At 38.8% G+C, this 13181-nt stretch overlaps 1 protein-coding gene across 1 annotated transcript in view; it reads left to right on the plus strand.

Annotated features, from left to right (window-relative positions):
* The window catches only part of LOC143845635 (uncharacterized), a 50843-nt gene extending 38496 nt beyond the window's left edge, over nt 1-12347 (plus strand). The window contains exon 3 of the mRNA XM_077354021.1: nt 12105-12347. Within this exon, the coding sequence (XP_077210136.1) occupies nt 12105-12347 (243 nt within the window). The remainder of the gene's footprint in view (nt 1-12104) is intronic.
* The last annotated feature ends 834 nt before the right edge of the window (nt 12348-13181 follow it).

Below are 13181 nucleotides of genomic sequence, written 5' to 3' on the forward strand. Positions count from 1 at the left end.
GACGAGTTTTGATACATTGGTCTTTGGCCTATTTTTGCAGGTTTCTAAAAAAAAAAAAAAAAAAAAAAAAAAAAACTCTTTGAGTGTTTCGAATTATACTTGTCTTGGACAAATTGCAATGTGGTTTCTAAAAAATTAAAAAAGAAAATGGAAGCTCTTTGAGTGATTGAAGTGATTAACTTGTTTCTTTGGTTGGTGCTCTTGGAGCAATTGTTATGTTTACTTTGGCTTAGCCTGATATATAAAAAAAAAAGAAAAAGAAAAAATGTTTGTGTTTTTGTAATCGTTCGTTCGTTTTTTATTAATTAGTCGAGTCATGAGTATTAGGGAGAGACTATCTCTTTGAGATGTCTTAGTTGCCGAGTTAAGAGTCGGTGAGAGACTATCTCCCTATTGTTAGTAGAGTTTTATCTTTGTGAATATCGTTTTAAAACTGAAAACCCAAAAATTTGCTTTGTTTTGGTTTCGGGTCAGTCAAAATGTGTCGTCTGTTCAGCTTTGCCATTCGCGTGTTACACACGCTCTGCCAAAGAGGGGCATCTGTAGACACCCCATTTTGACCGGACCCAAGTTCGCTATGCTTGGGAGAAACCCCATCCGATCATTTCCGCCATGTTTCGCATTTTTCCGTGAGAGGTTGAGAGAGATTATTCATAAGAATCCAAGCGAGGGAGAATTTGGACCCGTTTGGTGGGCCCGCATTGAACATTTGTTTAAAATTCGAATCAACCGAGGGCCCACATTGTGGGGCCCGCGTTGTGGGGCCCACATTGTGGGGCCTCAGTAGGGCCTCTTGTGAGGCCTCTTATGAAGAACAATAATGATGGATTCTCCACTAAAGAAACATGATGGGCCCTCCACTAAGAACAATAATGATGGATTCTCCACTAAGAAACATGATGGGCCCTCCACTAAGAAGAATGATGATGGATTCTCCACTAAGAAACATGATGGGCCCTCCACTAAGAAGAATGATGATGGATTCTCCACTAAGAAACATGATGGGCCCTCCACTAAGAAGAATGATGATGGATTCTCCAGTAAGAAACATGATGGGCCCTCCACTAAGAAGAATGATGATGGATTCTCCACTAAGAAACATGATGGGCCCTCCACTAAGAAGAATGATGATGGATTCTCCACTAAGAGGGACAACATGATGAGCTCTCCACCAACACATCTCTCTCTCTCTCTTTCTCTCCCTATATATATCTTCCTTCCCATCCATAAAAAAGAGGAGAAAAAGGAGAGATTTATCTTCCATTATCTTTTTCTCTTCCATTATCTCTTCCAATCACTCCCTCCAATCCCTTTCCCTATATTCTTCTTCCATTATCTCTCCCAATCACCTCCCAATCCTTCCCTCTAAGAGAAAGTGAAGACGGCGGAACGGATCGGCGGCAACATTTTTTTTGGGGGTTTTCTTTGCTAATTGAAAGGGTAAGACAAAGCGTATATCCGAGGATTACTTACCCTAGAGACAAGGAGAGCTAGCAAGGTTGGTATTCCAAAACCCTCTTTCATATATCTTAAACTAGAAGCATGCTAGGATTGAATTTGTGATTTATTTTTATTTTTTCTTATTGTTATTCAAAATATGTTTTTTCAATCTCTGAGTGTTTTGAACATTAAGAAGTGTAGAAATCTGGAATTTCGAAGAATTTTGACTTCGTTTTGACCGTAATTTGACCTTTTGAACTTTACCCTCAAAGGGGTAAAATTCTAAAGATTGAATTTAAGAAGATGTCAACATAGATCCAAAATCAATAAAAATTTAAACATAACATAATTGTAAGATTTTGAATTAGTACGAATTTCTTTATGAATTCTTGATTTGATTTAAAGGGTTTAAAAATTCATTTAACTCTAGGGGTATTTTTGGAAAAAACCAATTTTCAAAAACTCTATAATGTTTTCAAAAGTGAAATTTGGATGAGATGCAAATTAAATCTAATCTAATCTCCCGTGAAGTTTTCAAGATTTTTGGTTGCTGTTGGATATTTGTTTATGATTTTTTACGTAAAATCATGCATGCTGTATTAAATCTGATAAAAATAGTAAATTGCAATGAAAACTTCTGAAAATATTTGTTTGATAATTACTACTGGAATTACATGTTTTCATAAAGTTTAAACTGATTTGGATTTGATTTACTATGTGTTTCTTTGTTAATTCATAATCTGGATGGATATTTGTAAAATCGTAAATTAATAGTAAATCATTTTTAAAATTTATGAAACTTTTACAGTAATCCTTTCTTATTGTAATACACATACTATAGAAATTTCATATTGTTTTGAATTTATTTGCTATACGTTACTGTGTTAATTCACAATCTGGACAGAAACTTTCAACATTGAAAAACTAATAGCAAACCACATTTAAAATCTATGAAATTTTTATTATAATCTTATATAATTAAGGAGAAGTTACTGTAAAAATTTCATCTTGTTCTGAAAAGATTTGTTATATGTTGATGTGTAAATCTACAATCTGAATTGAAACCTTTTAAAATCCTTGAGTAAATTGAATTAAAATCAAATTGTTTTAAAAATTTCCAGATCATAATATTCCATCACATATTCAATCATTAAATTATCAAAATAGAAACCTTAGGAATCACTGATTTCCTTTGTAAAATCCTGATGCTGTGATTAGTTTGTATGTTTTATTTTCTCATCACATTTACTCAAACTTAATCTAACAAAACCTGAAGGCATCATAGATTGCGCGAACTTATTGCACACACTTACATCACTTGCATCTAAACCCCTGCATCTCACATGCACACATGTCCTATTTTAGGAACCCGGAGTGTTATCTAGCATGGTTGACTGGGATTTCATCACCTGGTGCCTCTGTGCTAGAGAAGCATTCCACCCTTAGCCTAGTACCTTTATGGTACGTAAACGGATCTCTTGTTCACGTACTGATACGCCGGACACTGGTACAGTATATCGAACATGGATTCGCGCTAAGGGAACTCTTGGCCTTACCCCTAGATTAACCCACACATGCATGTAGTATACGAACACATGTGCATCACGTGTGTGAGCCTAGTTTAGGATATCCTACCCATTTGTGTCTAGATTAGGCCGTAGTCCATCTTCCAATGGCTACGATCGGTCCTAGGTACACAAACAAAGTCATGAGTCGAGATCCTTTCTCCACTCCGCTAGATTAGGGTTAGGGTTGATGCCTTCAGGTAACACTGATAAAATGTGTGAAGATTAAAAAACTTTTCCTTTGGGGTTAGGATGTAAATCCCATTCATTTCCAAAGATCTCATAGGATTAGTCATTCATGATCCATCCGTTGAAAGCAATCTTATGCTATCTCATCTCATCTTGATCACAGATTTTCAATCTTCTATTATATGATTCGATCGTGTTTCTTTTCCTTTAGAGAGTCTTTGACTCATATATCCTTTAGTTGGTGTTAGTAGAGTCTTTGACTCGTGTTTTCATCTCTTTTAGAGAGTCTTTGACTCATTTATCCTTTAGTTGGTGTTAGTAGAGTCTTTGACTCATGTTTCTTTTCCTTTAGAGAGTCTTTGACTCATTTAGCCTTTAGTTGGTGTTAGTAGAGTCTTTGACTCATGTTTCTTTTCCTTTAGAGAGTCTTTGACTCATTTAGCCTTTAGTTGGTGTTAGTAGAGTCTTTGACTCGTGTTTCTTTTCCTTTAGAGAGTCTTTGACTCATATATCCTTTAGTTGGTGTTAGTGGAGTCTTTGACTCGTATTTTCATCTCTTTTAGAGAGTCTTTGACTCATTTATCCTTTAGTTTGTGTTAGTGGAGTCTTTGACTCGTATTTCTTTTCCTTTAGAGAGTCTTTGACTCATATATCCTTTAGTTGGTGTTAGTGGAGTCTTTGACTCGTATTTTCATCTCTTTTAGAGAGTCTTTGACTCATTTATCCTTTAGTTGGTGTTAGTGGAGTCTTTGACTCGTATTTCTTTTCCTTTAGAGAGTCTTTGACTCATATATCCTTTAGTTGGTGTTAGTGGAGTCTTTGACTCGTGTTTTTCATCTCTTTTAGAGAGTCTTTACTCATTAATCCTTTAGTTAATGTTAGTGGAGTCTTTGACTCGTGTTTCTTTTCCTTTAGAGAGTCTTTGACTCATTTATCTTTTAGTTGGTGTCATTGGAGTCTTTGACTCGTGTTTCCGTTTTTAGAGAGTCTTTGACTCATCTGTTTCATTTGCAGTATTATTAGAGAGTCTTTGACTTCGTTATCTCATTTCAGTGTTATCAGTTGCTCTTATTAGAGAGTCTTTGACTCGTTTATCCTTTAGTCGCTTTTATTAGAGAGTCTTTGACTCATTTATTCTCCAGTTACTGTCATTAGAGAGTCTTTGACTCATTTGCTCTTATAATAGTATTATTAGAGCATAGTTGATTTGCCGTAAGTGTTTGATAGGTAGAGAGTTCGTTCCGAACTACGTTGGCTTGATCCTCTTCCACGAGGTACGTAGTGCAGCTTGGGATCCACATCCCAAGTCCAGCCAAACCTTTAAAAATAAAAATTTTAAATCTTTCAAAGTTACAAAAATATTCAAACCATTTTCAAAAAGATCTTCCTCTAGAGTTCGGAGTATGTCCTAGCTGTTTAGGTTGTGTTCTAGAGTTAGGAGTTTGTCTTGATTTGTATTGATATGGTATGTCCTGTCGTGTGAGTGTCCCTAGAGTTAGGAGGCCTCGAGTCGATCGGTTAGACATTTAGTCGAACCGATGGCTAGACTAGGCATATAGTCAGCCCGTGGTTTTCATTAGGTTGCACAGCCTAGTTACACATAGGATTGTAGGAACCACCTGCATTAGCCTAAGGCTAATCAACTTGCATTAGTTAGGGCATATAGGGTGTCCTAAAATCCACAATTCACTGGAATTTTAATAATCATACAAGAAGCTTTAATAACTGGTTCGGTCTTTTAGATCGAGTCTAGGATAGAGGGCTAGATGTCTTAGACATCATAATTTAGAATAGGGCATCGAACTACGTGGGCTCCGATTCTTCCCGAGGCCGGGATACGTAGCGCAGCTAGGATGGATGGCCATTCTGGTCCGAGTCCAGTCCTGCATTAGAGTTAGGACTTGTCTTGTCCCGTCATACATAGCATAGATTTGTGTCTCATGTTTTGATATGTTTTCTTACTTTCTTGTACTGATACTATACCTTTGGTTGTAGCTTGCATGTGCGTGTCCACCAGAAACTTAGACACCCATTAGGCATGTCACTCATAACCTAGCTTTGCTTAGGTGACACATTTTTCATTTCATTTTACGTGTTTATTTCTCCATTCTCAGGAAATGCATGCTTAGGTAGACGATTCCTGAGGATTGTTCCCATTTCACATGATTTTTACTCAAACTTCTTTGGAATTAATGAAAATGGCATAAGAGACCAAGTGCTTGCACTCGGGCGAATTGGGGGTGCTCTCAGACCTTCCCCATTCGTAACCAGGCACGAACCCATATATATTTCTGGTTATCCATTGCACAGAGGATTTGATTTTAGGGTTCCATGGCCTATCCATGGATGGCGACTCTGAGTTTATTTTGGGTATGTCTCGGTTTCGAACCCCGGTTCCGAATCAAGACATATCCCTTTCTTTTTATATCGCCACTCGTGCTATGCAATGAGGGTGGCATCCGTTTTGAGAGTTCCTTGGCAGAGCTCTCCTTCACACGTGGATGATCCAGAGAGGATGGTGTGGGGACCTGTCCCCTCACCTTCATCGTCGTTCTCTCAGGATCGGGGTCCACATGCCTATAGCAATCTCAAATGATTTTCTCAAATCAAGGCACAAGAGGTTGGTGAGAGAAATTAACCCAAAAATGGTTGCAAATAAGTTTTTACGGTTTGTTAAGGTTGGAACATGTTCTTCTAATGTTTTAGATCCATACAATGTGTATATATAGAGTTCCAACTCAATATGACCGTTTGTGGGTGGTAATATCAAAAAATAAATTTTAATTTCAAATCCCAACGGCTCTTTTCTGTGCTGTCGCGAGGTTCTCGGAGTTCCAAGACAAATTCTCGGAGTTCCGGAAGAACGGCCAGAAGAAGAAAAATTCTACTGGACCATTTCTCGGAGTTCTGAGAAAATGACCAGAAGTGAAAAAATACTACTGGACCATTTCTCGGAGTTCCGAAAAGCCTATGAACAATATATTTTCCTGTTTTTGTTGCTGAATTCATTTGGGCTTTTGGAACTCAATTTACCCAAGTTAAATGGAATGTCATGAGGGTCCCACAATGATGGAACACCACATGGTCATTCATTAAACCAATTAGGCTCTAAGGGTATGTTGTAGTCTCTTTGGAAAATATGATTTTTCACTAGTTTTAGGGGTTTAAAAATGTGCATTGATAAGAGGAAATGCAAGAGAGATAGGAATACATTCTAACCCTTCTATCACTCTCTTGAACTCTTCTCTTGAGCTGGGATCTTCTATGGTTGAGCTTCCATGCTTGACATCTTCAAGTTGTGGTACAAGCTCCTTGGTTCTTTGTATTAGGTTCTTGATCCTCCAGCTTTGGCCTTCATGAACTTCTCTATATGTTCAATGCTTGATATGGATGATGTTGAGCTTCTCCTTGGTGGATCCTCCAAGGTGTGATTTGTCCAAGCCAAACAATTAGTCCATAAAAGACTAATCAATTTGTGTTTGTTAATAATCAAAACAAGGTGATTAATGAACCCATGGGGAACCCTTGGGCTTACAGTCTAAAATACCCCGAAGTGCAAGAGTAAGAGAAAATCTTGAGAGATCTAAATTTAGCAGGTTTTTCAAATCTTACGAAATTACTGCTAATCCATCAGCTGTACCCTCGAGATGGTTTTGGAAATATGAGAAATGATTGAAACATCCATAAGATGATGAAAATATGGAAGCCCCATGAGTTTCTAAAAATAGCAGCTTTTTCAAAATTCATGTAATCGCTCAAGATCTCTCGGACACAGCTCGGGGTTCAAATGGGACACATCAGGAATGACCAAAATACTCCTGTAGTGCAAAATGGGCAAAAATGAGGGAAACCCTGAAAATTCTAAAAATAGCAGATTTTTCACTTGCTTGGAAATTTGATTTTACATCTTCCGGAAGCCAAAGGAACCCCTAGAGACTTTCAGGATCGTGAATCAACTTCAAAACTCCCATAATGAGGTGAGATCTCCCCTAAAATGCATGGATGTCTAATCTAATGCTGAATACAGACTCAAGACTCTATGATACTACCGAATCTTTCGCTTTTAAAGTGCGCTTTTTAAAGCATAGCAAAATGGGGGTGTCTACAGATGCCCCTCTTTGGTAGAGATGACGTAGTCATCGAATACCAAAGCAAAAGTGACAGAGCCATTTTGTGCAGCTTTAATCAACAAAGGACTCTAGAAAAAAATGCAACCTAGACACAAACATATACTACCTAATGCAAGACCCTAAACGAAGTCCTAGAATTAGAATGTAATAAAAAATCATTTTTATTCTTGCTACCATGAGTTGGTAGTTCAGAATAAATAGAGAAATGCATTCAATCTAAGAAAGAAAATCACGCAACTTAGAATGAAAAATAATCCCGATGCGGCGCCGTTCACAAACGGGCAATGAGAGAATGAGATATCATTTTCGAATCGATTCTGAAGAGAAGGAACAAAGATCGTTCTCAAACGGATTTTAGAAGAAAATGAGACACCGTTCACAAGTAGGCTCAAGGAGGATAAGAGGCATTCCCAAATGGACTCGGACAATGAGGCACCGTTCACAAACAACCTCAAGGAGGATAGGAGACCATTCACAAATGGACTCAGGAAATGAGACACCGTTCACAATCGGGCTCAAGGAGGACATGAGACCATTCACAAATAGACTCAGAAAATGAGACACCGTTCACAAATGGGCTCAAGGAAAACATGAGACCATTCACAAATGGACTCAGAAAATGAGATACCGTTCACAAACGGGCTCAAAGAGGATATGAGGCCATTCACAAATGGACTCGAAAAATGAGACACCGTTCACAAACGGGCTCAAAGAGAATAAGAGACCATTCACAAATGGACTCGGAAAGTGAGACACCGTTCACAAACGGGCTCAAGGATGATCTGAGACCATTCACAAATGGACTCAAAAATTAGACACCGTTCACAAACAGGCTCAAGGAGAACATGAGACCATTCACAAATGGACTCAAAAAATGAGATACCGTTCACAAACGGGCTCAAAGAGGATATGAGACCATTCACAAATGGACTCGAAAAATGAGACCATTCCCAAATGGGCTCAAGGAGGATATGAGACCATTCACAAATGGACTCAGAAAATGAGACACCGTTCACAAACGGGCTCAAGGAGAACATGAGACCATTCACAAATGGACTCAGAAAATGAGATACCGTTCACAAACGGGCTCAAAGAGGATATGAGGCCATTCACAAATGGACTCGAAAAATGAGACACCGTTCACAAACGGGCTCAAAGAGGATAAGAGACCATTCACAAATGGATTCGGAAAATGAGACACCGTTCACAAACGGGCTGTGGACCCCGATCCGAGAGAGGCGGGGGGACGGGCCCCCAGAAAATCTCTAGATCATCCACGTGAAGGAGAGCTCCACCAAGGAACTCTCGAAAGAGTGCCCCTCACAGCATGAGTGGCGATGTAAAGTGAGATACCTCTCGATTCGGGGACTAGCCCAGATTCGAGGCGTACCTTAAACAAAGAAAGAGTCGCCATCCAAGGAAGTAGGCCCTGGATCCCATGGTGTGCTCTGTCGCAACAGATAACCAGAGATATAAAAAGCCCGTGCCTGATGACGAATGGGGAAGGGGTTAGGCGCCCCCAATTCGCCCAAGTGCAAGCACCTGGTCTCTTATGCCATTTATTATTAACTTTGAAGAGTTTTGGACGAAAATCATGCGAAATGAGAACGAATATCCTCGAGATAACGTCTAGCTAATCATGCATGTCTCGGAGATGAATAAGAAGCACACACAAATGAAAATGAAAGACATGCCACCTAAGAATAGCTAGGTTATGAGTGTCATGCCTAATTGGTGTCTAAGTTCCGATGGGCAAGCACATGCACACTATAACTAAAGGTATAAGGTCTGTACAGGAAAGTAAGAAAACACAGCAAAACATACAATATGACACACCCTCGACTCTAATGCGATACTTGACTCGGACCAAGATGGCCATCCATCCTGACTGCACTACGTATCCCGGCCTCGGGAAGAATCAGAGTCAACGTAGTTCGGTGACCTATGCTAAACTACAATGCTTAACCCTCTAGGACCGCTAACATCAATCGGTTGTGCCGGTAAAATCATTTCCATAGGGTGATCCTAGCCCTCCAATCGATATAGGCTGATCCTAGCCCTCCAATCGATAGAGGTTTCCATAATTGTTGTTCCTCTTCAGGTGCCCGGAATCCGTCAATATTTTGCAAGTGTCCTGCATGAGTAATATAAAGTAGTTTTTTCGTCATTGTCATATGTCTTTACCTCTTCTTGGTAGTTTTTTTCGTAATTGTCATAGACAGATACCCTTGGTCGGTACTTTTTGTAAGTACATTACGATTTTACCCTCAAATAATTTGTCTGTTAGATATCAGCAATGGGGTTAATGGTAAAAGAGTAATGCTGATGTGTAAATCTCACATAAAAAGAAAAGAAATTCCTTTTTTCTCTAGCTATATATATATATATATATATATATATATAGAGAGAGAGAGAGAGAGAGAGAGAGAGTGAATTGTTTGGATCACCCAAACAATGTGGGCCCCCACCATATTTTAAGCTAGTGTGTAGGTAACTTACCTACACAAGTGTGTAGGAAATGTTCTCTCATATATATATATATATAAAAGAGAAAATGGTTTCTACACACAAGTGTAGATAAGTTATCTACACACTAGCTTAAAATACAGTGGAGGGCATATTGTTTGGGTGATCCAAACCATTCTCTTCTCCTATATACTATATAGGAGAAGAGAAAAAAAGAGAATTTTTTGAATTTTTGGAAAATTCTATGAGAATTACACATCACTTTTTTGACTTTTTTTAACAAATGCACCCATTCAACTCACATATTTTCAATCCTACGCCCTCCTTTATGCTTTTTAACAAATGCACCCATTAAAGCCACATAATTTCAATCTTACCCCCCTCCTTTATGGTTTTTTAATAAAAAATCTATAGAGTGATCTTAACCATCTGATTTAAGAGGAATTATGGAAACCTCTATAAATTGGACAGCTAGGATCAACCTATGGAAATGATTTTTGGGGCACAACCTATTTATGTTGTGTTCCGTCACATGGACGGTTTGGATCAACCTATGACGTGGTCCGTAGAGTTCTTTGTCGGCCCGTGCATCGCACGGGGTTTTTTACTAGTATATATATATATATATATATATATATATATATATATATATGAGAGAAAAGAGTGTGCGCTCAACCGTTTCTCCTTAACATGCGGTCGAAGAGAGAGAAAAGATCTGATTGGTTGAGAAAGTGTGCGCTGGCAGGGAAGAAAAAGAAGATTGTAAGTCGTCTTTTCGTCCCGTACGAAACCAAAACCCAAAAAAAAATCGATTTTGGGTTTTCTTCTTTTCGTAACCACCAAAACCCTTATCTCCTTCCTCTCTTCTCTCGCTGAACAGATGCCTTGCTGTTGTCGGAAAATCCTCGCTCGCCGCCGCCCTCGTCTCAGCATCCTACCCTCTGCAAAACCCTACTTTGGCCGATTAGAAAATGTTAGTTTCTTATAACTTTTCTCTTTTTTTCTCTTTTTTTGCTGAAAATGAGAAGCAAATCATGTATGGAGAGGGTTTCCTATTTTTTCCCCTCATTGTAAGAGGGTTTCATCTTGGTTTTAGTAGGGTTCTGTCTGCATTTTTGTTCTCTATTGAAGAGGCTTTTGAGGAGGGTTTCATTCGTCTGAAAAAAACAAAAAAGGAGAAGATGGCCTCCATTTTCTTGTCATAATCTTAAATGAACAGGAAAATGAGAACAAAAATCTAGAACCAACCCACGTTGTTGTTCTGTTTATGAGGAGGGTTTCATCTGAAATTATTTTTTCCCAGTTGAAGAGGGTTTTGAGGAGGGTTTCATGTCCTTTATATTGTTGGAAATTTTCATGATTTTCTGCCCAAAAAGGAAAACGAGCTTTCACTGTATTGTCTGAGGGCATTCTTGGAAATAACACCCAAAAAATGAAAATGAGCTTTCACTATATTCTTGGAAATTTTCATGATTTTGAGGAGGATCAACCTATTTATACATATTTTATACATGTTTGATCTATTTTGATGAGGGCACTCCTCACTTTATTGAAAGTACGGTAAGGCCCGAACATAGAATGATCCAAACCGTCCATTAGATGGGCCACAACCTAAATTGGCCGTGTCCAAAAAATCATTTCCATAGGTTGATCCTAACCCTCCGATCTGATTGTTAGAGTGTTGATCTAACACTCTATTGATCGGAGGGTTAGGATTAACCTATGGGAATAATTTTTGGGGCACGACCTATTTAGGTTGTGGCCCATCTAATGGACGGTTTGGATCATCTTATGGTGCCGGCCATACCGTACTTTCAATAAAGTAGGAGTGCCTTCATCAAAATACAGTAGTGCTGATAACATTTCCCAATATTTAATAGCTAAAAGGTGCTTCACATTTATAATGTTCCAAATGACTCTGAGAGCCACCGAAGTTTAAAATAGAATTTGTTGGGCAATTCGGCTGAATGCCATTACGTGGCCCACTTTTGCATAATAGTACAGGCGTACATGCTCAATTTTTAGCAATTTTTTGTCCTATTCATTTCATGAATGGTTGTTTGTTTTGCTTGTAAGAAAAACCCAAGAAATGGCATCATCTAGTAACTACAGCAGTACCTCACATAGTGTGTGGCCAACCGCCGAGTTTTGTCAGTGTTCTGAGCCGGCAGTTAGGAAAATCACCCGCAGTAACAAGAATGGCAACCAAGGACGCCCTTACTACACTTGCGCTTGAAAGAATGTGAGTAATATTCATTATTGCAGTCCTCTATTTTCTATCTTCTCCAAATTGTAAAGTTTAAACATTATGTAGGACAAGAAGTGCGAGCATTTCTATTGGGCTGACGATGACTTAGACAGGAACGTGCTAGGCAGTGAGGCAAGGTCGTACAATGGGCGTGAAGTTGGTGGCGAACGTGAAGTCTTTAGCGAATATAGGATGTTGGAGGAGCACATGAGAGCAGTGGAGATTGATAATGCCATGCTTAAAGTTTTAGTTCTTATAGTGATTTTGCTTCTTATTTTAGCATACATAAGTAATTTTGCAAGCAGATGAGTCCATCAGCTTATTTAATGGTAGATGATGAACTATTTATGTAATGATAACTCTTAGCTAGAGAGGGACTTGATATGGCTCTTTTACTCTTTCTACAATTGGCAATTAGTCCTTTCCCTGTATTTGTAATTGATGATTTTGTTCTTTTGCATTTGTGCATTTGTGCATTTGTTGCTTTTTTTTATGGGTATGATCAGGTATTTCACATCAGCTGAGAGAGGGGACCAGGAATAAACTGAGACCAATAATCTGTTTTGGACTCAGTTTGGTTCTCAAAATCCAAAAGTTATGCCCCATTCATGTTAGATTATCCAGGGATTGTTATCCCCATGGAGAGTAACTCCAGTTGATAAAATTACTCCAGGGATTGATATCCTTGAGGTGAACAATTACAAAATAATTCAAGATAACCTTATCTAGGCAGGATCAATTATCAGGAATACGTTATCAAGAGATTTCTTTCCCCATGAAGAGCAGCCCAAGAGATTCCTTTTTGTCTTTCAACGAAGTGTGTTTTAGGACTTATATCTATATTAAAACAACAAGTCCTGTATTTGGGATGAAATACATGCGTTCCATATAACAATCACTAGGAACCTGTTTGGAAACCTTGAAAAATTATTTCATGGAATATTCATGGGTCCATTTGTAAAAGAGGAGCTGAGGAGGGAGGCAGGGACTAGGGCTGTAAACGAGCCGAGCCGAGCCGAGCTTGGCCAGGCTCGGCTCGGCTCGTTAAGCTCAAAGGCTCAGCTCGGGCTCGAACCAGGCTCGGGCTCGGCTCGGCTAGGTTAGGCTCGGCCAGGCTCGCGAGCCTTATCAAGCTTGGGTTAT

Source organism: Tasmannia lanceolata, unplaced genomic scaffold (genome assembly GCF_043159265.1).
Source record: "Tasmannia lanceolata isolate RefF3 unplaced genomic scaffold, GAP_Taslan_0.1 ptg000002l, whole genome shotgun sequence".
NCBI lineage: Eukaryota > Viridiplantae > Streptophyta > Magnoliopsida > Canellales > Winteraceae > Tasmannia > Tasmannia lanceolata.